At 39.2% G+C, this 26,933-nt stretch overlaps 1 protein-coding gene across 5 annotated transcripts; it reads left to right on the plus strand.

Moving 5' to 3' along the window:
- The first annotated feature begins 19,395 nt into the window (after positions 1-19,395).
- LOC105939694 (akt interacting protein) lies at positions 19,396-25,697 on the plus strand. Of its 5 annotated transcripts, none has more exons than XM_021308334.2 (10): positions 19,396-19,551; positions 20,245-20,373; positions 21,975-22,180; positions 22,348-22,412; positions 22,719-22,819; positions 22,905-22,993; positions 23,243-23,341; positions 23,725-23,832; positions 23,968-24,028; positions 24,153-25,697. In XM_021308334.2, exons 2-10 carry the CDS (start codon positions 20,326-20,328, stop codon positions 24,258-24,260), a joined length of 885 nt encoding a protein of 294 aa, XP_021164009.1. In that variant the 5' UTR covers positions 19,396-19,551; positions 20,245-20,325; the 3' UTR covers positions 24,261-25,697. The 5 variants fall into 5 exon arrangements, with proteins under 5 accessions (XP_021164009.1, XP_012737419.1, XP_021164010.1 ...); XM_012881965.3 differs by having other exon boundaries at positions 19,397-19,551; positions 20,242-20,373; XM_021308335.2 differs by lacking the exon at positions 19,396-19,551 and adding an exon at positions 19,609-19,705 and having other exon boundaries at positions 20,242-20,373.
- Positions 25,698-26,933: the final 1,236 nt, after the last annotated feature.

Below are 26,933 nucleotides of genomic sequence, written 5' to 3' on the forward strand. Positions count from 1 at the left end.
GGTTCAAATGGTTCGCACATAGATTTATAACCCGTCGAAACAATTTAGAGAAACAATTGTTTCCTCGTCATCTCTGATTTATTTCCATATTGGCGCTGCTGTAACATACCTGTATGCTCCGGACCAGCAAACTATCAAAACCCCTGCTTTTTCAGGTGGTAGCTACTTGCTCGTACTCAATCTATCAGATTAGAGGTACCCATGTGCTACTTTCTCCCTTAAATCCTATATGAGCTGCAAGGTTTACTGTTTCCTATGACTGAGTTGAGTTGGTACTTGTACAGAGCTTTAACTAGACCAATGACCCTAATTACACTTCAATCAGTCATTCACACCCTGACGGTGGTGAGCTATGTTAGTAGCCACAGCTGCCCTGGGGCAGCCTGACAGAGGTGAAGCTGCCATACAACAGCACCACCAGGCCCACAGGCACAGGCGGGTGAAGTGTCTTGCCCAAGGACACAACAACTGAGACGGCCGGAGTGGGGGATCGAACCAGCAACCGAGGACGATCTCCCTAGCTCCTGCGCCACTGTCACCCCTTTAATGTCCTATCTACAGTATCTTTCAATTTAGCATTCCTACCACTTCAGGAAAGCTGTCTAAAGCATTTTGGGTTGACATTATCACATTACCATGTACAGAGTAACGTTTGAGCTTTAGTTTTTAAAGGAAAATGGCAGTGATCTAATCCTGTCAGTAATTAGCAATGCTAAAATGGGAATCCACTGGTCTCAAGGGTCATTCATAGCACCAAACTTAGTGTTGAAAAAAAAGGAAAATGTGTATTTTAGTTCATGCTGAACGGGATTATTCTAAAAACTGTTCACAGCCCAGCTGAAAGTAGAAAGCTACAAGTATAGTTCTCTTTATGTACATGTAGCCAAACCTCAGAGACCATTTTTTTTGTGTGGAAACAGACAAAGCCTGCTCATTGTCATGTTGTTCTGCTTGTTTTGGGGTTTAGGCAAAATTAGTTGCAACTGAGTTTGAGGTCCAGAGACAGCGTGCTCCCACGATGTTTGGCCCACGAATCGTCATTATACAATTTGTCTGTACTATTTCAGCAAACAGGAAGTCCCTTAAAACTAGCAGATGATCTGGCTAGGGCATGTCTCCTCTGACAGGCTCTCAGAGTAGCAGTGATGAGGCTGGACAGATTCAAGATGGTGTGGTTATATCTGATGGCTAAGACTTCCCTCCAAGTTTCTCTCTCTTTTTTTTTCTAATTTATAGGAAGGAGCCAGTACATTTGGACAGCCTGCCAGGCACTATTCTGCGTGAGAGCTCGAACCCACAAACAACATTGTCATTCTTGTACTCTTTTTGCCTCTGGTTTTTCTCCTGAAACCCAAGCAGCCATGTGCTCCAATAACTGAGGCAGCATTTTGGTTTGCACTCCCAGATTTCCATTACTTCCCCTTCCTGTCGTCCAGTGGTTCCAGCTGGTGTTATTGGATTGCATATTTCAGCACATCCCCAAGGGAAGGCATTGTTATGGAACTTGGGTCTAGTGCACTAGAATCTATTCTAACTTCATTCAGCCACTTCACTGTCTTAACACCACAGCTGTCAGCAATGTCACTACATGATGAGCTGTGACACCGCCGAATCTAGCAGCGCTTTGTCACCCTGATACACTTAAACAGAGCTCCGGCTCGGCAAAGACATGCTGTCAAGTCAGGAAAGACCATTATCTGCAATAGACACAAAAGTACAGGGGATCCCTGCAGACACGGAGATGATTAAGGGCTAAGTGTCATTCTTCCTGTCTCGGTGTATTTTTTTAAAGAGCTCTGTCTGTCTCTGTCCTTTTTACCACACGACGCAGACGTATAGCCCTAACTTTCACGCCTGCTAGGAGAGGACACAGACCCTGACAACCATGATGGAGAATTATCCGGAGCTACCAGCCCTGGTCATTCAGCACACATCCCCGGAAACAACCGAAGACGGACAAAATATGAGAGCAAAATCAATGTGAGGATTTGAATACGAGTGGAAAGCTCTCGGTGATGAGCACAAGGGCAGTGAAGCGTGAGTTGGATTAGCAGTGATGGGGAAAGCATTTGAGGAATCCGTGGACATGAATTGGGGACTTGGTTCTGGAGACCAAAATAATGAAGCTAAGCCTCGTTGACATGGGCCTGGCAATAGGTGTCTGATTTCGAAATGATGAGATTGCTCGCCGGCCAGAGAAGCTGCCTGATTTAGAAGTGTTTTGCCACTGGAGGAGTCACGCTTGTTTTTATCTATACACACAGTGTTATTAGGTTGTTTTTTTAACATAGATTTGTGAAACATGTGTCCCATTTTTAGACATGTAGTTTTATTCCATAGTGGAATTACTGACTGGATTGAGTATCCATCAGGAATAAGGAATCACAAATAAAATGGAGACTATTGTAAACATAAAGGGTTTCGTCTGTATGGTCAATATTTACAGTAATAATTATGGGAGATAATGCTTTACTTTTAAACAGGTACGTACATTGGAGAACAACTCTGACTCTCAGTAACAACAAGAGAACAAAGCCCAAATATAAGGTATATGTTTCAGTTATGTCACAGTACTTCCTCTTTAACAAAGATAATAAGTAAAATAATCTTTTGGCAGCACTGCTATACTTGTCATTCCCTTTATAAAAAAAAAAGAAAATACAGTAACTAGAGTAACTAACAATGTTGAAGAGTTTCCTGTATATCAATAATAATTCATTTGATTTTAATGTGAAAGCCTTGCTAATGACTAATTTTGTCATGGTGGTTTTTATTATGCCAATTTTACATCCTCAATCTCTGTAAATTCTTTAACACACTTTCTAAAACAGAGGTTCTCAAATTTTTTAACAAAAGTGCCACTTCAAGTTAGAATCATAAAAACAGACATTTTAAAGGAGCAGTGGAACAAAATTGAGACTTGATTGTTGAGGTAGTATGTCATGAAAAGAAACTAATTAAAAAAGCAAGAGAAAACGTCCCAAGCTTCCCGATTTTTAACAATATGGGTATCAAAATTACCAGAAAGTTCTCCCGGAATAAAAATTGCAATTGAAAGGTCTGGAGTTTGTTTCTTTTCTTTTCTTTTCTTTCTTTCTTTTTTTTTTTTTTTTTTTTTACCAACGTTGACTTCAAAATTCAATATACTTGTCTTGCAAATAATAGCCACAGTAAAACATACAGTTTATTAACCTATTTGATGACACATCACCGTGTTTGAAAGTACAATATACAGATGAGTTCATCGTTAGCTTGTAAAGTTTAGTTTATTCTTGACTCATGAACGTTCTGTGCAGATATGAGATGCACTGAATCAGGCCGACAATTTTCCCAGCATTTATCCTCCCTGCAGCTTTTCCCCACTGTAGCCAATATTCCTGCCTCCTAGACTCTAGGGGCAGTATAGAATGACTTCAGCAAGCGTACAACACAACACTAAAATTAGAAGTGGAAAATAATTTTTTTTCCAACATTTTAATGCCTCCTTGTCTCTTGCAAGGGTGACAGCAATTTATTTCAAAGCATTGTTCACGATCTTTTGACCATTGGGATCTTAATGGGCCAAATCATAAGATGTCTATTGATGTCTATCTGCAAACCAAGCCAGTAGAAGTTATTGCTTCTTCGCCATGTTTTTCCTCACAGGACTTTCTGCATAGTTACAACATTTCCTAGGTGCGCAGAGTGGAACATTTTGGCCACACGGAGGCCACACAGACCTCATGGATGTGTCAAGCATAAATCAACCTTAGGTCTGGTCCCAGCACATATCAGTGAGCAAATCACACTTGGAACAAGCTCAGAGTTAAAATGGATTTGACATCCTTCTTAGATCTTAATTACCCCTTCAAAGGTAAACCAAACAGCATTAGTAGCCACCAGAACTTGCTCCTGTTTCTCTGTTGTCGATTTCAGTTCATACTTGGGCATCTTGATATCTTCTAAATTGCCAGTCAGAGTACTTTAAACAGCTCATGTTTTTGGCTGTTGGTGTTCATTCAGTCTACACTATGTGTATTTCATTTATATTAACCACACAGATAATACACTGCTCTAGATCTTCAGTCATTCAGGACCTGGGAATCCTAAACGGTTAAGGACGAGGATTCTGGACTTTTCCTCTTAAGGATGTTTCCCCTTTTTTCAAGACCAGTTCAGTTTCCTTCACACAAAAAAAGTGCCATAAAATCATCCTCAGTAGCTCTAGTGATACTTAGAAATTTGAGAACCATGGCTCTGCAGTATTGTTATGCCTAAGTATTTGTTACACTCCAGAAATTAATAAGAGCATCGTGAACATCCTGGGTCATTGTAGTTTTGAGCTTCTACTTTTCTAACTCCTCGCAAGTGCTTGCTATGCTGCAATGCTAATGCTAGCTTGAGCATAAAGAAGGGACACATTATGCAAACTTGGATGCAGTTCTCTTTATTTAGTAATGGCGTACTCCTTCAACACAGTGCCATGGCTAACAAGATTCATGTTACAACTCAACAATTTTTTTTTTGATGTTCATTGATGCTGCTTTTTTAAAGCAGGGGCTAAGGACCCAGGACTCCCCACTGCTGATGATACTAATATATACTTTATGGTATTTATGTGTATACAACATACCTACTTTTACTAGGAACGAGTTTGAAGGTAAGTAAATATAAAATGATTAGTTATTCAGTTTTGACAAGCACTTTTTTCACCGTTGTAATGGGTTGGCTATGAGGTTAGATCCAATTTGATTAATGAAAAATATTTTTCCTAAAGTTAATCATGGGTAACTGGCCCCAGGTTGTTGCTTACAGCTATTGCATTCCATAAAAAAGGAAGAAAAAAAAACTCAGTAAAATGGCTGTTTCACCAACCTCTGCACCTTCAACTAGTCCACATAGAAATCTAACCTCTCCCATTACATTCACAAACAGACAGATAATTAGACTGCAGTTTTATCAGTCAGCAGTTGCTAGAATCAGATCTGAGACACAGCTGTATCAATATAAGATCTCATATCCAGCCTTCCTCAAACAACCATGCCTCTTTCAGCCTACACTGTGGGTATCAAATGTTCTCTGAATAATGAAAAACAATTATGTAGCTAAACAAAGCCGTGGTGGTAATAAGCTGCTGTTTTATTTTTATGCAGAGAATGAAAATAGATTCTGCGGTTGTTATATGGTTTTCTTTTTCAATATCATGTGGGTCATGCTCGGGACGTTCTCCTAATACCAGTCTGCCTACAGTATAATTATGCTGAAGGCTTCAATCTAGACGAATAAGACAGCGAGTCAGCGTGAGAGTCGGGAACAGGAGCAGACATTCTGCCCGAAATGTGGAGGAAACAGAAGTCGGCTGCTTAGATTGTGTCTTGGTTAATTATTCAAAGACCAGATTTTCTATCCAATGACCCCGGTAAAGAAGCACAAATTATTTAGCAAGCTGCCACATCAGAGCTTGGTGTAAGGACATGAAGCACGGGCTCTCACCGAGGTCACCTATCACAGGAGGTATGTGAACCTCTGTTCAGGATGCGGGCGGCATGACACACGGCCTCGTGGGTATTGATGGCTGTATCAGCGTACAGGGATAGAGTTTCTCTTTCTGTCAGCCATCCAGCCTGTCTGCATCTGCCAGGTTTGATAAGAAGGGTGAAATGTACGCCCTTGTAATCAACAGTGACTGATTTGGACAACATGAGATCAGATAGCTGGCCTGTTTGAGAGAGACTGACAGAGATCCCAGAAGTACAACAGATGGCACAAGTGGTGAAAATGCGGCATTTTTGAAAACTCCTTTAAAGGAAAAATCATCGTTCATCGTTCATCATTCATCATTCATCGTGTATTTTATTTTGAAAAACGGAACAAAGAAAAAGATTGAAAATATGAGACATAAATCACACTGATTTTAAAAGTGGCTAAGTTTTCTGAAGTCCCGATTTAAAGCATAATCACCAAAACAGGAAGGTATTCCCATATATGGGCAGTACAGATTGACTTCTAAACTAACAAACAAAACCATTTTCAATGGGAATATGTGAAATTAATGTATGATGGCTTATTGGTGACGAAAAAGGGTGGAGGGGGCACCTCTGCGCTCGAGATCGACATAGTAAACTTGGATGAGCTCCGTCAAAATCAACACAGGAAGAAAGGAAAGATTTCCATCACCTACCAAAGCTAAGCAAAGCTTTATGCTCCTGGGTTATAAAAAGAAATTCAATATAGGCTTTAGGAGATGGAACAACCAAAAGCTGAGGGATGAAAACAATACAGAGTTGATGGGAGGGCTAGGACAGGTACCCCAAACAGGAAGTCAACAACTGGACCAACGTGTAAGTTTGTTGGTCACTGTTGGTCCAAATGTTGTAAGCAGTGAGTTAACAGAGGAAATCTAAAAGTGGGTTACAGTAAAGGACATAAAACAAACTGGCAGAGCACCGAACTGACACAACACAAATAAGAGGTGAATATGAGTATGTTTTGAATTCATGGATCAAGAGCAGTGGCACCAGAATCAGCCATAATCTTTTTTTTTTTTTTTTAGCTGTGCTTTGAGATGAGACACAAAACTGTCTGCAGACCTAATGCTAGCAGAGCGAGTGTCCCGGAGAACCGGGGTTAGTGGAAGCAGAGCCTCTGTCACGGCAGGTATTCAGGTCAATGTGAGGAATATACAGTGGGTTTTGAACAATAGATCATTTTAGAACACCCATCGCCGCCAGTAAACTGAACATGGAGCTAAGAAAAGGATTTCTTCTAACAATAATTTGCTTAAGCAACACAATTTTTCTCTGTCTAAGCCAGATGAAGATGAAAACACTTGACTGCCAACTGAGCATTTTAACCGCCCTTCCAAGCATTACAAGCATACCATTGGCTTGAAGTAACTTTTTAGGGCCAAACGAGATGTTGTAAGAATAGGAATGTCATTGAGAACCATAACCGAATTTGCAATATCTAATAATACTGGTAGGCTATTATCACACTCCTTTGAATTGCAGTTTTCATTACAACTGGTTTATTCTGTACTGTAGTGAATGGCAGGCAGACTGTGCACGCCACATAGTTTTTAAAGCCGGTTTGTTCAGTCTCCCAGCTACTGCACTCACGCATAATTTCTCCTGACTTCCTCTTCCTCGTTGGATAAATCACCATATAAGTTTTTTTACTATATGAACTCGGATTCAAGCTTGAGACTTTGCTAAAACTACTTTTTTCTTGAGCTAAAATTCTGTAATGCGCCAATGCCCAAGTTCAGCATTACAAACATAACATCATTACTTTTCGGCAACTTTTAGCTGCATTCCCAGCTGTGTATATATATATATATATATATATATATATATATATATATATATATATATATATATATATATATATATAGACATATATATAGACATATCTAAGTATGTATTATAATATTGTCTACCATGCGCTACAGTCCTCCATACTGCTGAAAAGGAAAAGTGGTAAAAATGATGAAATATGCCCTTAACGGGTCTGAAAATGGGCCCCACTCGATCGCACTAAATAAGCTGCATTACAATACAGTGAAACAGCTCAATCTGTTTGTGCTGCCAATGAAAGCTTGAACTTTGACACACGCCTGAGAACAGAGAGCCAGCATGATTGTCACCCTGTTATTTTTTGTTGCTCTTAAAAAAGCTAAATGTGTCCCAGAGCTATTCCAAATGTGTTATAATTTCAGAGTGTGCCAAAGAGAAAGACAGAGGGGGGTGAGGCCGGGTGACGAGAGGGGACAGGCTGCACGCACACACACACACACACACACACACGCATGTGCAAGCGTATGTGTGTTTGTTGTCTCTGTGATGTGATAAAGTTAGCCTTGATCTTGTTAGTGGTGATTGGGGTCTCCGTGAGACCTCACACACTGGGTTGTGGGTGTAATTGGCTATGGCAGGCCGGCCTGTAACCATGTGGAGCGACGGAAGAGGAGTGGGGAGGAAGAAGAACGTCGGGCCTTTTGTTTGTGGGCAGCCTCCACATGCCGGCCCGCCTGTGTGGCAGTGCCGCACTCCCGGGTGTGCGCGTCGGGGCTTGGCTTTTGGGGCAGATGATTGTTATAGCACAAGTGTTGGCCTTAAAAACGCCTCTTTAATGGGAACGCGTTTCGAGGCAAGAGCACTGAGGTCTGAGAAGCCGACATCACAGCAGCCAGGGGTGCAGAAGTTCAGCCTGTGCTGGTGTGCCGAGGTGGTTCATCAGTGGAAACAGTCTGCCATCTGCTGCTGCATACAAGTATAACAGGCAAGCGTTTTAAAAGTGACTCTCAGATGTTTCTCCTATTCTTCACAGCAATATTCCAAACCCATGTTTAGGAAAAAAAAAAATTGCCAATAACTGAATAACAGAAATTATATTAAATTGCATAAACATTTCATGTCGTATTTTATTTTCACAACTTTGGTCCTTTCCTCCGTTTCCTTCCATTACGTCACTTATTGTCTTTACTGTCTGTTAATTCTTCTTGTAAACAAATGTTACGCATATGTCATCTGTCATGTAACTGTGGTTGCAAAGTACCTTAATTAAAGATCCATTCAATACGCCACCTTTTCCACTTACCTCAAGCACTTTGAATGCTTTTCCTTAATGAACAAATGAATTATGCAGTAACCCCGACTCAGCTAACAAAAGGCATTTGCTGCCTAATGTGTTTGCCTAAATAGCAGTGAGGAGCAGGGCCTTCCTTTTAAGTGGATAAGGTACCTCCGCTCAGCTTGTGGGAAGTGTCTCGTTTAATTTAATTCAATAATCCCGATAAATGAAATAAATCCCTTTTGGGACATCCATTCCTTGAGTAGCGAGATAATAAAAAATGAGGTTCACAGAGAAAAAATTAGGACATTATGGTTGATTGAGCTTTTACAAAAAGCAGAAATATTAATACAGAGATATTCTTTATGTTTATAATTTTGCAGTAATGAATGAGGGCATCCATGTGGAAAACAATCAGAGCTGAGAACGGATGACGGCGATTGTGAGGCTTAGTGAAAGAACGCATTAGCCTTTTCACACACTCCCGATGCAAATTGTTTCACTTAAACTTTTTAAATACCATTCTGTGTCCTGACTTCATTTTAATAAGTTTGAAGATAACGCAGCACAAGCCTGAATTGGAAAGGCGGATCGTGGCTCCCTGCAACACATTTATTCACCACTCGATTCAAGAGTGGAGAAGGGAAAATTGAAAAGAATGAAAGAACATGATCTTCCCTTGAAATAATCAGTTTTTTTTGCGCTGAGTTGATATTTCATATCCAAAGAAACACTAATTTGAATTCAACATGAATGCTGCTGTAATTGAATGCGCTGCTCTGCCCAAATTAAAACTGGCCTGTGTGTGTGAAGCCTGGCACAGAGCTCATAGAAAACATTTTGCTTATGCGGCTCTGTTTGGCCTGGAATTCATTTGATATGGAGGTGTCGCTCTAACCATACTGGCTATAATAAAAAAGATGAAAGTGTGTGTTTGCAAGAAAGACTCAGCTACATAACATATTTTACCATAATAAACCCCATAAAGCAGTTATTTGTGCCAACTTTGATTGGAGCTATACGTTTATGTATAACATATGCATGAGTAGCTATATGGGTTTTTATACTTTTTCGTGAAGCAGATTGAAAATCCCTGCTTAAAACACCAGGACTGAACATCATGATGGATTTTTGTCCATTGGCTCCCTTCACATTCTTAATGATGGGCCTTATCTAAGTAGCTTTGTAGTTCTTCTGTACTTGCTCATTACCACACTGATTTTATTTAACCCCCCCCCCATCCCCACCCCTTAGACTTATCACTTGTTTCCGGCAACTGCGGCCTCTTGTAAGTCAAATTGATTGAGTCGTTCTTGAACATCTGTTGTTCAGCCAAGCCTCAAAGGTAATCCCACTAATGGCCCTCTAAGCTATCCACATAAACACACACATAAATAAAAATGTTTCCTAAGAGATTTGGTCATCGACTCGCTGCTAATCAATTCTGCAGCCGCATCTGTTGATGAAGGGTTTGGGGAAGTACAGAGCAAGATATATGCAACGATCAATGGCTGGCACTGGGCAGACTGGGCCGGTGAGTGGCAGTCACAGCTCCACTGGGAATCGACGTTTACACGCAGACGAACCAGGCCCGTCGGATGCCTTGCCAAAAGCCCGTCGGTCGAGCACAGGCGCGTGCACAAGCGGCCTGGAAACACTGGCCGAGAGAGTGTTGTCCATCAATGACACGAGAGGTAAAAATTACAGCTCTTGTGAAGCGGAGTCTGTAAAGGGAACAAGTGACATTTGCTTAATTTGAGCCACTGAGTTCTGGCACACGCTGATATGGCAGATGTTGGATGAATGCCGCAGCAGAAAGTGGAGACTATCCAAAAAGCAAAAAATAAATAAAAAAAAAATAAACATAGGTGGTTCAACTTAACAAAATTACTGCATTATTTTTAAAAAATGGATCGTGAACCAGTGGCTGTTTTTGATATTTAGTGAAAAGAAAAAAACTTACAGTTTTCTGTTGTTTAATTCCATGCAGTCAATGGAGGTTGAATTTCCTTACATACATACATGTATAGAGAGATTTCTGTTTTTGCATTTTGTTACTGTATTGTCAGAAAAAATGTATATCTGAGTAAATACAAGAATCAGTTTTCAAATGATTTGAGCTATAAAGGGAAAAAAGCTATGCAAACAAACCTGTCCCAATGTGAAAATGCTAATAACTTCTCATGCCACGTTGCACCTAGCAACAACTGCTATCAGGAAGAAACCCATGATTAGTAGGCAAACATAAATTGTGGTGTAATTTTATCCCATTCTTCTCCGCAGAATTCATTCATTTTTTGGGAGCATGAACAGGCTGTTGTGGCTACTTTGTTTTTATTTAGCCTTATTTTATAATTGGGTCTGTTTTACTGTATTTTACAACATGTGGAAAAGATGTACACCATTCAAAAAGTTCAATTGTTGTGCTGTCAGTCCAGAATATTTCTCCAAAAGTATTGGAGATAATTTTTTGTCAAATGTGAAACTGGTCAGCAATGTTATAAGTGTCAGCAGTGGCTTTTGCCTCGGAACGTTCAATGGATGTCATATTTGTCTAGTGTCTTGCTTATTAACTCAAGAACTGACCACAATTGACAACATACAATGCTTTAGCTGTTGTTCTGGGTTCTTTATTACCTCTTAAATGAGTTGTTGATGAGCTCTTGAGGTAATTTTGGTTGATTTGCCACTCTCGCAAGGTACACCTCCTTTCGTGCTTTCTCCATTTTTTAAAACCCTTTGACTCCATTTGCCTTAGACCCTGTGCAAACAGCAATGTTCTTTTTGTTTATTTTTTATTCAAATTGAAAAGTTTTGTTGTATTTCTACTCCTCAACTATGCCAGAGCAGCAAGCATTTTCTCAGAAATCTGTTCAAATTCTAAATTGGGTTCCAGAGTGGAAGGATTCAAAAACATCCTGGTCTCCAATGTTGTATGCATAGGAAAAGATTCTCAAGAGTTCCCTACTGTACCTGCAGTAGGGTACTCATGAGAAATTATGCAGCGGCTCCAGCCAAATACCCTTATTGGGTAAGCACTCTTTAGCTAAAGCAGAAGTGCCTCTGCGATCGCCTTAATAAGTGCTGTCTGAATAGGGCAGTCAGTGAGAAAGGAGGTAGGAAAAGGAGCCTGTATGCTTCCTCCCATGGCTGGTATAGCCTAAGAACCCCTCAAACTCCCTCCCTGGTGCGAAAAAACCTTAAGGTTACCCTAAGGTATCCCACAATCCACTGGGAGACATAACATATAAGCACAGTCCACCTCACAGAAATCAACGAAAATGTCCAGAGAGAAGTGTGCATGCACTTTGTAGTTCATTTTTGGAAGCCTGTAGGCCGAGATTTGATGCGCATCATCCATGAGCGTTTCTGCCACGTAATGATGGCGGACTACAAAGGCTGTCCAAAATCGGCACAGCAGTCCGAAGCTCTTTTCCTCCCCACAATAGAGTTCTCACTGTGGCATGAAATTACACTGTTTTATAGCATTTCTACCAGTGTATGGAGCACAGAGATCGTTGTCATGTAGATTTGTTAACAAACTGAAAAACAATCCTGTTTTTATTGGTTTGTTTAACGTGCACTGCGCCTACGTTACCCTTTCCTAACAAATAGATGTCACTAACCTTGCTTTAAAGTTGCATCTGTTGGTTTGTTTTCTTTGTATCTGCACGATGTGTTGCTTTTCGTGAACTTTTAGCCTAAATCATGTTGTCAAATTGGCTCGATTTTAGGCGTTTCTCTGGTATGCACTTCAGACAGCAGTCGTGACTTTGCTTCCTATTATTTGAAGACATATTTTTTTTGTATTTGCTCAGGTTTTCTTTGGCTAAAAAACATGTAAAGATGGACAGTAAAGTGCTGACAATGGCTCCCACCAATGCAACAACCAGCATTGCTATAATCTGTCATTTCGGACCCCTCATTACTGATCCTCCACTTTCCCTTTAAGTGTGTTTACTATTCCGAACATCTGTTAAAATGCCAGTAAAACTCATCTTGTCCATTTTGGGAGAGATAGCCTCTCCCGCATTGCTTTCTACTTTTCCACAAAGACAAACACACCTGCCACTTCCGCAATATGTTCTCCGTGAGGGGAAAGTTAGAAATTACTCCAACACCTGGGCTTATAGACAGAGAAATATCTGCATATGACAGACCAAGCTAGGCTTTTTTGGATCACTCCTGCTGCCAAGCAATACCCATAAATTTAATTTCCAATCTGCTCTCCTTTTATTAGTTTGCGTGTTATTAAATGAGATTGCTTCATCTTAATATAATATATTTCCAGGGCCTGTGAATGTGGCTTGGAGCTGATATTCAAATTCAATAACATGGCCTGTACTTAGTGCATGGCACTAATAAATGCCAGTGTATGATGCATATGAAGACGGGGGCTCAGCGTGGAAGTGGTGGAGGGTAATAATAATGCTGTGAATGTCCTTCAGAGGTGAGACATGCCTCTCGCCATGCCTGCGCTGCATATACCTGGAGAAGGCAGGTGACCTACATACAGCTGAAGAGAGAAGAGGACGGTGTTCATATTTCCTGGTGTTTTATTAACTAGACAAGACAAATCCCCGGCCAGCGTATACACTAGCTACGATAGTACATGCAGGAGAGGGCCGTGTAAACCACAATTGTGTGGCCGACCTTACGTGTCTCAGTGGACACGTAAGAGACCGTTTGAATAAACGCCTCCGCCGTTTGGTGCTGAGCAGCTAAAGTACTGTAGCTTGGTAGCAACGTGCGACCTCTTGACCTGCGCGGCGTTAGAACTTCCCGTCCCTCTAGTTTTCCCCCCTATATCATCACCGGAACACAACAACCACTCTCGCAAAGGTTGCAGCTTAGAAAGCTTAGCGGCAGCAGCGAGTGACCTTTACTTTTATTGCGAATCTTTCAGTTTCTTCATTATTATAAAGTGAGATCTATGCATATGATCAGCACAATGGATTTCTTTTTCATTAGTTGTGTAAAATCCCAGCCAGTGGTAGTCATCGCCGGCAGCCAGCCTTGGTCTCCCCCAGCACCCCCCCCCCCCCTCCCTCTCCTCCCACTTCCTACTCCTCCGCCACCCCCTTCTCTTCCTCCACTGGTGGGATCTGACAGTTGGAATTAATATGCGAAGAGCTTTCCTTCTCCGTATGTTGGCGGAGGCTTTCCAGGTAACTTTATCAGGGGTAACATTATCGAGAGCTTTGCCGAGAGCTTCTTCATCATGCTCACATCCGAGCCTGCCCAACACTTGTCACTGTCAATCACAAGGTGATAATACATCAGCGACTCTCTCATTTGGTTTAATAAAATCTCCGGGCTTATTTGAACTGCAGTCATTACAGCAAATAATTGCCTCACATTAGTTTCCAGCCAGGTCTTAGCCTCAGGGATGAAAAAAGGCTATTTCTATATAAAGGTTTTGCTTGGAGTTTTTTTTTTTCTTAACCTTTAGTCCCTAGTCGTTCATATTTCTAAAATGAAAATCACATTTGAATCTAGATTTGGCTTTCTTTATCCAAACTAATGTTGTTATTACATATTATTTGGATGTGAAGTCATCTGTTTTCACTTATTTTTATCTATGTGCTGTCAAGACAGATTTCGGCGGGACCTGCCAATTATAATATTTAACTGTCATTTAAACCAAATTGTAAATCCGAATCAGCAGGCTGAAAATTCTCTGAAGATATGGCCTGACAGAGGGGAACATATTTCATCTTAAATTTGAATTCTGGCACCAGCTGCGGGTGAAGCGGCTGGAAATTTGTGCTCAACCCAGAGTGTATAAATCTCTCATAAAGGAGCAATCAAACAATAAAATGTCCCGTTATATTTCTGCAAATATGGCATTTAAAACGAGTCTGTGACAAAGCCTCTTTTAAAATTAGTGCCATACATTACCCGTGCACTTGAAATATGTCTTAGCACCTGTGAGAAAGGAGATAATAATAAAGGTTTTGACTGAATAAAAAAAAACAGGAACTATGTCTATGGAGGTCCAGCAGTATGTTTCAAATTAATACATTATTATTCATATATGTTTTGTTCAAATATCCCAGTTTTATTTCGGATGCAACATTTTACTCTATGCACATTCAGTTATGCTACAAAAATCAAAATATTTATTTTTACCACAACTGTAATAACTAATGTGCAATGACTAATGTGCAATAATCTATTTAATACACTGAGCTACAAACAGTGCAATAATCCTGAAGTAGTGACTTCTGCTGCTATCACCACCTGAACATATGTCAGTACACACGTATGTATGTATGTACAAATGTATGCACGTATGTATATGCACATATATACGTGTAGGCACGTATGTATGTAGGCGTATAGGTATATGTATATATATAAGTATGTATTTATATATATATAGATCAGTATGAATGTAAATAAGACACCATATGCCCATTTCTATTTCTTTTTGTATTCTTTTGATCCATTGTATATATGAAGATTCACTGTATATAACTGAATGCACCTTTCCTACTCTGCACCTTCTTGTATGAGCCGATGTGGCAAGTGAATTTCTCCATTGTGAGATCAATAAAGACTATCTTATCTTATCCTTAGCATTCTGTATATTCTCTTTGTTGGATTATAACCTGCAGTCATTTGTGGTTCTGTTCTGTTCTCCTGAGGAAGCCCGAGCCTTTCTTCTTTGACAGGGCTCTCAAGCTCCTCCAGATGTGATGAACTTCTGGTACAGATCTTTGTCTTCAGTTCACCCTACAGTTTTTCGTTTGTATGTTTTGGTTTTGCCATTTACTTCGTGACACTAGTGACCTTTATTTGACAGTAGGCTGACAGGAAATGGGGTTGAGAGAGACGGCAAAGACATGGCAAAAGTCCATTGGTCAGAACTTAGGCCTGATGGGTGGCGTGCTCTGGCCACTGCATCACCACTGCACCCACCCTGCATATTTCAAGCCAGGGCTTTGTGCAGGCCAATCATTAATATTCGCTTTGTTCTTCCGGAGGAAGTTTTTCACTAGAAATAATGTGTGGGTTTTTGTCATGTTAGAAAACATAGCATAGATCCAGACCCTGTTCTGCTTCTGATTTATTTTAATCTTCACGTATCCTTCTCCTCTCATCATTCATTTCACCTTGACAAGCTTTCCAGGTCCAGGCACAGTAAAACAATTCCCACAGCACCATACTGCCACTACTCTGTTTCACAATTGGGACAGTGTTCTTCTGCGGCCGGTATTTGTCTCCAAATAAAAATTATATATCTGTAGCCAAGGAGCTCTAGTTTCATATCATCTATCCATCTATCAACCATCTACATCACCAAAGGCAAGGCTTCCTGTTTGCAAAATTTCTCTCCAGCTTTAGCAAAGTTCAGTCCAGCTTGAATTTTTTTTCCTTGGTCGGCAATTCATTCCTGTGTAAAGCTTGACTGTCATTTTTTTAGACTAATTTCTGACTTATTTAAGGCATTCAACTGTCTTGACGGCAGTCCTGAGGTTTTCAGACACATTCTCACTATTTTCTTGCCAGCGTATTACACTTGACATTTGAAAAAATCTTTGATAACTTTGTTTATCCTTATCTTACTTTTTTCCCTAAAAGTCTAAGATAATTATTTTTGTTTTTTGCTTGAGGCTTTCTTAAGTAGAAATACAACAGCATACTGCCTGTAAACTGGGAGAGAAAACCCCCAGTTTTACTTGATTTTACAAACATCTAGACGCTTCGAGCAATACAAAGTCACATCATCAACCACAACAGTGGTTTGTTCTATGCCTCAGGTGAGATTTCTAATAATAACCCTGATATTATTTGTTCTAAAAAGCCCTTTTATTTTTAGCAAATAGAAATAATTTCTGCTTTCTAAAGAAAACGAATATGTTTAGAAAATGTGTTGTTTTCTTTAGTATCAAATAGAATTTGGGAGCTAACCGTATCTATAAAAAGAGAGATGACGTATCAAAGTATCAACAATGTAATCAATCATTAATTAATAACATATAAATAAAAATGTAAGTCAAGTTATAAAAACATACACTTTAGCATTCATTAAATTATTTAGTGGGACTTGTGTTGCATTCCATCATCCAATTGTCAATGTAGCTGGTCAAATAGACCCCAACATCTGATTGGTTGTTGGGGAAGCATAAAGGCCCAACTGTCGGTGTAATGGTTAAATTTAATTTGTTAAGTTCTGCAGCACACAATCATGAAATACCTTTTACAAAGTAGTGAAATAACTTAAAATCTAATTTAAAAAAAAGTTGTTGACTAATTGTTCATCTACTTTTTTATAAATATTTGAATAAGGAATACAGTTCTCATTATTAGCAGTAAATAATCCAGTAAAGAGACAAATAATTTAATTATTTATTTGTTGAATTTGAACTTTTTTGGACCTCCAAAAGGTCAAGGTAGCATTTGATTTTCTATTACAAAGAAATAATAATAAAATAAAAAAAAATAAAAAAACGGAATTGAAAGTAAACGCTGAATCTACATTTACTAGTACAAAGAGGTCACATATTCAATAAGACTATCCAATCTTCACACTTTAATTACAGTCATTACTGTATTTGTTTAACCAAACAAGGTCACAATAATTGATTAGATAGAGAATCAATGGCAAAAACAAAAATCTCATTACAGAAGCAGTGTTGTGGACACTTGCACTCTTGGTTAGGTGAGACGGTTCATCTCAATGTCGCTGAAGGCGAAGCAGGCAGGAACTTATTTGTTCTGAGGAGATTTTTTCATTTGTACATGTCAAAAAAGTGATGGTGACCTTGCACTGTCGGCTGTGCCAACAAAGGAGCCGGATACTAATTACCTTTGTCAGTGAAGTGCACTTGGGACAATACGCAATCAGATAACAATAATGGAGTCAATAATTTGTATTTACTCTGAAACTTGGACAATGTCATTTCTCCCAATTAGTGCAATCATCCATGCATTAAATTAGTTTTTTTTTCCCTTGCTCACCAGAAAACTAATTAGGGGTAATTGTTAGGAAATCAATCAATCAACAGAATGAACTTCCAATGAAGCGTGGGCAAAACTAAAGAAACGTGTGAGACAGATGGCTTGGATGCACCCTAACCACAGGGGACTTGGTTTGGCACGCCTAAAAAACAACAGAGAAGTGTGTAGCTGAAATGGTTTATGGTATATACCTGTCTGGATTCAGGGCTCTATTCAAAAGATTGAATGCTATAAGTCTTCTTGTGCATCGACATCCTTCTGCTAAGGTTTCACTTTGCTGCTGGGGCGTGAATTTCAGGGGACAATAAAGGTCATTTCTTTTGTATTGTATTCATCTGTTGCTTGACCTGACTCTGAAGTGGCTTGACATGACGTGTTGTGAATTGGAGCTATATGAATAAACTGATTTGATTGATTGATTGATTGATTGATTGATTGATTGATTGATTGATTGATTGATTAACATTAAACATATTGCCTTTGCAAAAATATTTTTAACTTGTAAACTTTCTCATTCTACGACTACAAGCCTTGATGTATTTTATTCAGTTTTCTTCTGTGGTTGACCAACATGGTAAAGCACAATTGAGGCGTAGAAGGAAAATATTACATGTTTTTAAAAAAAATCCTTTTTTTTTTTTTTTTTTTTTTTTTTTAACAAAATACTGAAAACTGGAATACATTTCTATTCGGCATGTCTTTTAATGAGCAAATTTCAATGTAACCACAGTTGAAAATCTTTTTAGGTATGCCTCTCTCAGCGTTGCACATCTCAAAACTAACAGTTTTGCTCATTCTTTAAAAGAAATAGCTTAGATTAAAATTGGATCGAGAGCAGTTCTGGGATTTAAGTCTTGGCACGGATTCTCTACTTGCTCTTGAATTGGATTGGGCCATTCTAACCAATGAACTCGCAATGACCCAAATCATTCTATTGTAGCTCTGAATGTATGTTAAGCATCTGTAACCAAATTCTGAAAAATGACTCTCTGCAGTCTAAAGTCAAGACATGTTATATTCCAGGACTGCTCAATACCCCATCCATCTTCTCATCAACTCTGACCAACTTTTCTTCCCTGAAAAAAAGCATCCATACAGCATTATGCTCCAACTACCATTTTTCACTTAGGGCAGGGTATATTTAGGACGATGGGCAGCATTAGTGTTCCACCAAACAGTGTTTTGCATGTAAAAAGTTTAGTTTTTTTCTTATAGCACCTTTTTTGGATGGGAAAGTGCAAAACAGGACTTTTTATGAGCTTCTTTTCCGCACTCTTCTATAAAGGTCAAGTTCTTTGAGTGCTCCAACAGATTTAGAAACCTGAGCTGTGACTCTCTACTGCTCCTTCAGAGTTATAGTGGGTTTATTTTCTGCTTCTTTTAATGAGGCTCTCTTTGGGGGTCAATTTTCATGGATATGCTTGTCTTGTGTGGTTTGCAGTTGTGCAATATTCTTTACATTCTTTTACAACAGATTAAAGTTTGGTCTTTAACCTAACACTGCTTTAAACTTCTCCACGCCTTTATTGCTGACCCATGTGGCGTGTTCCTTGGCCTTATTGATGCTGTTTTGTTCGCCAGACCTCTCCAGCAAAAATCCGGGACCTTCACAGAAGAGTTGCATTTAGATAGAAATCAAACCATGTAGGCATGTGTTAAATTCCTGGTGTTTTGACCGCTCAGATGACGTTTCTGCGCTCAATGTGTAAAAAATCACAACTCTTCATAAACAGACACGGTCCCTTTAAAGACAGATATTATCACGCTTTCTGACAGAACCATCAGCAAATCAGCTGCTAGACGTTGTTCTCAGCGACCAATCAGAATGTATATTCACAGAACAAGAACCGCCCCCTCGTTACGTTGGCTTGAACTCCGGTGTGTCAATTTTTTTTTTTCTAAGTTAGCAACATTGGTCAGCTAGACGCTATGACACCTGAAGGAGTGGCACGGCGAGTCAGCAAATATTAAAGTGGCGGAAAAGCGTTGAAAATCTTCTCGAAAGGAGGTTTCTACACGTTCGAGGTCGAGACGGTAAGCCAGCCACGTCCCTACGCCGTTTTACGTACGGGAGCTGAAATTAAAGGACCAGTCGGGTTAGCGGCGTCAAAACAAGCTCGGAAGCTAACGCTACAGATGGGGGGGTTAAGTCGACGAAAACAATAATTTGACAGCAGCCAACGTCAATGTGTGTACATAACCTACTGTATCATTCTGCCCGGTGATTATATTTATCCTTCTTTTCGGGTGTCAATTTGAAATTAAAATGTTTTTTTCGTAGCCAACCGCTCTGCTGCAATGTTTGCTAACGAAGCGCTGCATCTCTGGGCTGAATTGTAGAAGAAGTCGCAGTTGTCTGGGAATTAACTGAGCGTTTATGGTGCATTACAGTTCATTTATATCGTTTTCCACTGGATTCATAATCCTACCATGTTTTCTGAGCTCACACAGAAATTCAGCAAGTCAAACACTCAAGCAAACTCTGGTTAGCTAAAGCTAAGCTATGCCAAACAAGCCTTTCAGATCATAGTTCAGATCGTGCCCTGTTTACTATCTATCTATCTATCTATCTATCTATCTATCTATCTATCGATCAGCTTTTGTTCTAAGTTGAATTGCGTGTGGGCTTCCTATAAAGTGCCAGTTTGTGACATTGTGATCAGGTTAGCTGTTTTTGTGACCTCAGCAGCTGCAGCAGTCCTCTAATGCTCCATCTTTCCACAGCAGCGGCGGATGGCCCTCTCTGTGTGTTGGTGTGAAACCTGCTAATGAGAGAAGAGCACACCCATCTGAGCCTATGACTGAGTAATGAACCTTAACCCCTTCTGGAGCATGTCTGCCAACACAAGTCGTAAGGTAAGTCCTTAACCCCAGAGCTTGTAAGTTAAGCATCTGCCAATGCACACTTTGACTGGGAATGCATTTTTGTGAGGGGATTTGAATACACATTTGATGCAACTTCAAGTGTGTTAAATAATCTTACATGAATATATGAGAGAGAAAGGAAGGGTTTTGATGCAATTTAAGACTTAGTTAAATCATGAGCTTTACAGGGCTGAACATCAGGATCCCTTTTTCGTGTTGTTCATTCACAAAAGTTGTCATATTGTGTTCACATTTCATAACACAGACCTAACAATGACACCTTGCTAATCTGACAGTGATGTTATTTTAAATATGCCTATGTCTTGTCCCCAAAGTAAAACCCTATAACAAAGTGGATGTTGGCCTTTTTCTGCTCCAACCAGGTTTTATCTTCCACCGTTGCTGTTGCTGTCTAAAAACCTTCTTCAGCTCGTGTTGGGTTGACTGATTATAAAAACTAAATCCAACTTCAAAACAAGCAGTTGCAATATACCTGTTGAATGGTATGAAGATGCTAAACTCATGTTTTTTTGTTTGTTTGTTTTTTAGGATTGCTTGGAACAGTGTCCATAAAACATTTCAATCATGATAAAAGCTCCATATCTTACATGTATCTTAGTAATAAACAGAGTTAAAAGTTTCAGGACATCAAATCTTTACAATCACTAATCCAGGTTGTACTCAGAGTTTTATATGGTAGTAGTGGTGATCTTAGAATTTAATATGTAATCCTATTTGGTGGTAGTAATGACCAACATTCTGCTATAAGGAGTATATATGTTTAGAAAATGAATGGATAACTGAATATGAACAAACATCACAGACACAGGAAGGTTTGTAGCTTTAGTAGTATTCCACAAGCTAAAATGAACACAATAAAATAATCCAGTGTTGTGGTGGATTGTTTCTCTTTTTAGCCAAAGCATCAGTGTTTCATCTGCAGTCAGCTCTACAGCTCTTTCAAAAGCTCTAATAAAGACGTTTCAAATGCTTTTACATTTTTCTGTTCTAGTTATTCAACCAGTTACTTTACACGGATGTCTCCTGCTCAACATTTTTTTTTTTAAATGTATATGCAAACTGTGGGTGTGCCTTCCTGTTTTTTTTTTTTTGTTTTTTTTTTTCTTCTTTTTTGCATAGTCAAGCAAACATTTCTATAGTCCAACGTAATCAGTGGGACATCATCATTTCATAATCATGTTTGTTGTTTAGTGCAGCATTCCTGGCGTGTGCCGACAGCATTTTTAGTGTTTTGTTTAGACTATCTATGACGCGGCCCTTCCCATCTGGTTTTTACTCCCTACATACATGGACATAGAGTAGAAGATCTCTGCAGGAATGTCTAAAGATCTCTTTATGATGCCTGTACATCTGACTCCAGTGTCCTGATGATTATTACTTAAAATTTGTCATCATTATTGATGGTTACACCTTGCATCACTGCTCTGTCCAAAGCTGCTAATGAACAGTTCCCTTGTCTAAATATTAATATACAAAATGTTATGTTTTTTTTTTTATATACCCTCTAACTGGCAAAAACAAATGCAACATTTGATCCTGTGACCCTTCTTGTTCCTAAAACAAACCAACAGAGATCTGATGAGGAGCAGAGTGGGCACACGGACCAGAGAGCCAGCCCAGCCCGGACTCACTTTAGCAAAAAGGTCCTTCCGCCCATTCCTAAGAATGCAACCCCCTTTACCAAACCTGCGTTGATGGGCCCTGCAGCCCACACAGCCAACGGCACACACGCCTCCTACGGCCCTTTTTACTTGGAGTACTCTCTGCTGGCGGAGTTGTGAGTATGGTCCACTACCAAGCTTTGATTTTTGAATTTTTTATACTTTGTTCATTTTGCTTTCACCTTTTTTCCATTTGTTTTAAAATGTATTTTCCAACCTAAGAAAATAAAATCAGTTTATATTTTATATGTACTGATTTAACCTGTTGTAATATGACCTGCAGCACACTCGTAATCAAGCAGAAACTCCCTGGAATTTATGTCCAGCCGTCCTACAAGTCGGCACTAAGTAAGAAACCAATTACTTTGACTTTCCACCCTTTTTTTGGTTTAGTCCAATTTTTATAAACCTATTTGTCATTGTCATACTTTTTAAGAAATGAACTAACATTACTTGAATGTTATATTTTGCTATATGTGAAATGTCACGTGTTCCACATGTATCATTTAATTTCTTTTATATTTTTTTTAATAGTGAAATGTGAACTGCCTTTCTGAGCTTTGGCTGTATTGATCTGCTTTGTTTAACTATTCCTGTTGGAACTCATTAAAAGTGACATTTCTTTAAGGTGGTTTTCTGTCTGTCAATGTTTAGTGTGGTTTGGGGTCATATTCATCAGGCATGGTTTGTATCAAGATGGCGTCTTCAAGTTCACCGTGTATATTCCAGACAACTATCCAGATGGAGAGTGTCCTGTAAGTTTTCTTTATTTTACCTTAACAGCTCAGTTAAAAACCTGCCATTATCCAGGTTTCATCCTTATTTCTTTTTTTATTTCAGAAATTGGTATTTGACATCCCAGTCTTCCACCCTCTTGTGGACCCAGTGTCTGGAGAGCTGGATGTGAGAAGAGCTTTCACCAAGTGGAGGTATGCTGATTTCCTTTTCTCTGGAAGGCCTCAAACCTCTACATGTTCCTTCACATCAGATTGGGTGTGAAATAGATTTCCTGTCAGAGCAGTTTGTTTATTAATTAAGTCAACTTCTAATTAAATTAAATAAATGAAAAAAGCTGTCTAATGAAATGTTGAGAAAATGTGGGGATGTCCCACTTTGAGACAAATCTGTTATAATGCACACTTATTTCTTTGTTGAAAATCATTTATTTTTTTCTTTAGACGGAATCACAACCACATCTGGCAAGTCTTGATGTATGCACGAACAGTTTTTTACAAGATCAACACGACGGAGCCACTAAACCCTGAAGCTGCAGTGCTGTGAGTTAGAGGCCCATTCCTCTTTTATTGTATAGGGATGGGATTTTTTTTTTTTTAAAACGAGATCTTATTTGTATGTCTAAAATTTAAACTTTGATTTTTTTTTTTTTTTTTTAACTTCTTATTGATACCTTTAGATAACCACATTATAATGTACATTTTCATTACTGATTAAAAAAAAACACCCAGCAGCAGGTCTTTGTTGCCTTGATGGACCGACAAGTCTGAATTTCTCAGAGCAGTGATTGTGGGTCATTTATGAATATGGTTTTAAGGTCTATAGAAAATAAATGGTCTGTTGTGCTATTGCTTTCAAATAGAAAGCGCCCACTTTTTTTGTCTTCTCCCTTTTTTTTTTTTTTTTTCTTTTTTTTTTTTTTTAGGTATGAAAAAGATGTGCAGCTGTTCAAAAGCAAAGTGGTGGACAGCGTCAAACTATGCAACAGTCATCTTTTTGACCAGCCTAAGATAGATGATCCCTACGCAATAAGGTTTGTAGCTGTCTTTGACATTCCTCGGCTCGCCACAGGAAGCGCGCTCCATATTGCTGTTTGTTTGTGAGACTCTTTGAAGGAGAAACAAGAGTTGCAAGCTCAATTCCTGTCACTCTCACCCACTGGATTTAGTTTCTCTCCATGGAACCCAGCGGTGCACGAAGAAGCTAAGGAGAGGATGTTCACCCACAAAGTAAGTTTGACCAAATTGGATTCTATTCTTGCAGTCTTCTGAACCTCTCTTGGTTAAGGTAGAGACGAGCTATTGACATTTGAAAGGTTGACCTATTCCCCCCCCCCTTTTTTTGTTGTCTCAGAGACGGCCTGAGGACCACCACAAAGGAACACAGGTGTCAGGCTTATCTTGGGTAAAGCCCGGCTCGACCCAGCCCTTCAGCAAAGAAGACGGTCCTCCTCAGAGCTGAAACTGCAGTGCCGCTGCCTTGGCCACTAGATGGAGACGAACATTAACCGCTGCACCACTGGCTTTCCTCAGCCCAGCCGTTTGTGTTGTGGGCCCTTGATATGGTTGGGAGGATTTAATTTTTATTGCTCAGCTTTAAAAGCTCTTTAGGCTGCTCATGACACAGCTGTAGAACGATGAAAAATAGTTTTTTATATCGTGTAAATTGAAAACGACAAATGGATATCTAGGATACATCATTCAGGCTGTGATGCAATCGGAGTGCATTGTCCGTGTTGTTCATTTTCTGCTCCATGCACATTTAGCTAGACAGGACGCTGAAGTCCCAAAAGGGAGGTAAAATGTATGAGCAAAGCACTTTGCATATATATGGTAAGTATAGTAGACAGCTTGATTTAAAAACCACTTGTAAAATTGGCTTAGGACTGTGTTTGTCAAACGAATGGTTATTTGGTTACACCAGAGTGGTGGAAGAAAAAAAACCCGTTCACACTGGCTCCCAGTATCCACTAAGATTGTTTCCAATCATGGTCCTCAGGACTCCGTGTCCTGCATGTTTTGGAAGTGTCCCTGCTCTAACACCTCTAATTATAAGGGCTTAATTCTCCAGAACCCTGTCATATTACCATGACTTTAGGTCGGGTGTGCTGAAGTTGATACATGCAGAACATTGTGAGCTGAAGACCAGGGTTGGACAATGCTGCTCTAGAGCTTAACATGAGTTTTGGTTTTAAATGGGCAACGGTTTCTTTTATCTTGTGTTTTTATGTAGCTCCTAATATGTGTAAGGTAAGGCAGAGCAGCCAAGTATAATTTTAAATGAGATGCTACATGAATAAGCTCATTTTATTTTGTTGGACATTAATGATTTTAATGTTTCATGTATCTTTTGGTTATTAAAGGTCTGCTGTGTAGATAATAGATTCCATTCTAAAGTTCTACTGCTTCTGGTTTCCTTAAATATTTGAGATCCCACAACCCTCTAAGTCTGCAAGATTTCAACCCCAAATTTGAGGGAAACTATTTTTCTAAGGTTCATTTGCTACCATCAGGGCAGCATGGAGATTATTTAAATGTAGATGCTGATTTTCCAAGATCTTAGTGCAAACCTATAATTATCTCTAGTTCTGCTTTGTTTTTGTTTGTTTTGTTTTTTTTGTGTGAAGGATCTGGACTGATGCTGCTCACCTTCTTTCCAAATACAACTCTGGTTTGATGACTGCTTTGTTTGAAATTATCTCCTAGGATCTAACTCACAGAATAGCAGAAACTGATGAAACCTGTATGAATCTTATAGGATGAGGGTATAGTCCCTGTGCAATTTGGACTGTGGGTATCTTCAAATTGTATTTGGAGTGCTGTGATTGGAATGGTTCCTTTACCACAACACAATGTAAAAATGTTATTCTGAAACCAATAAAGTTATTTTTAAAGCTTCTCTTATCTGTTGAATATTAAAACTTGTGGTTTTATTCGTCAGGGTTTTTATATGATGGCTCTATGTAGCAGGTGTTATTGATGCCTTCATTTCACTTGGAGGCTGCTTCTGCTAAGGATTAGAATCACTAAATGAAATGTAATCACAAAAAATTTACCCTGGCTAATCAAAAAAAAAAAAAAAAAAAAAATTGACCTTTTCATGCATGAAAGTCACAAAGGTAGACAACCATTATGTTTGCATGCACATCAATCCATACACTACCAACTGTTGGTCAGCATGTACAAACTTATGAAATATTTATCAGTGGAGCTAATATCAAAGTTAAACAAACGCTACTGATGGTCCATATGAATGTTGATCAGAAAAAGGATTTGTTGTGCAAAGTGAAATATTACAGGTAGGTCTTGCAAAGCACGTAACATTCTTTGCAAGAAGGGTAAGCCTGCAGGAAACCTGGATGTCCAGAGTGCTTTATTTAAGCAAATAGAAAGTTGAATGGAAGGAAGAAGTGTGTTGTAGGTAATTACACAAGCATCAGCTGTGACCAGAAGTTTGCAAGGATCAGAAGCTCAATCAAGTGTTTGGAGCAGATTCAATACATTTCTGCTGGAGTTAAATGTTTCTAGAGCCACCACCTAGCCGTCTGGGACATGGGCTGCAAGTCTTCCAATTGTGAAAAGCCACCATGGAGTCAGAGACCCTGTCAAAAACCTCCTGGGCCAATGGGGAAAGAAACTAGGCAGCTGCTTGGTGGTCTAAACGTCTCAATTTTTAGCTACCATTGGGTTTACAAAGGAAGAATTATGGAACCCACCTAATTTATCTCAGCAGCAACATGAGGAAACACTAGGTGTCCTCGTTCAAGCTGAAATGCTAAGCTATTTATGCATTAAAACAAACTGTGGCTTTTGACCCGATGCTAATAAAAACTAATATTCAGCTCTTATTAAAATGACCATATTCCCTACTGCTTTAAAGACTGCTGCTGTTAAATTATCAGAAGATGAATACGGTAATCTTGATGCCTTTCTGCTGACCAAATTGTAAGCTGCCATTTTCAGTTCTGGAAAATTCTTGTTTTTAATGGACTCTTAAACTCTGAATGTGTTCCACAAAAATGCCAGTCTAGTTTCACAATCAAAGCAGATAAACTGCATTACTGAATATTTTAAATCTCAGATATAATATGGATCAAAATAAACCAATATGTATATTAATCGTCCTTAGAGCAGT

The sequence above is a fragment of the Fundulus heteroclitus genome, chromosome 4 (genome assembly GCF_011125445.2).
Source record: "Fundulus heteroclitus isolate FHET01 chromosome 4, MU-UCD_Fhet_4.1, whole genome shotgun sequence".
Classification (NCBI taxonomy): Eukaryota; Metazoa; Chordata; class Actinopteri; order Cyprinodontiformes; family Fundulidae; genus Fundulus; species Fundulus heteroclitus.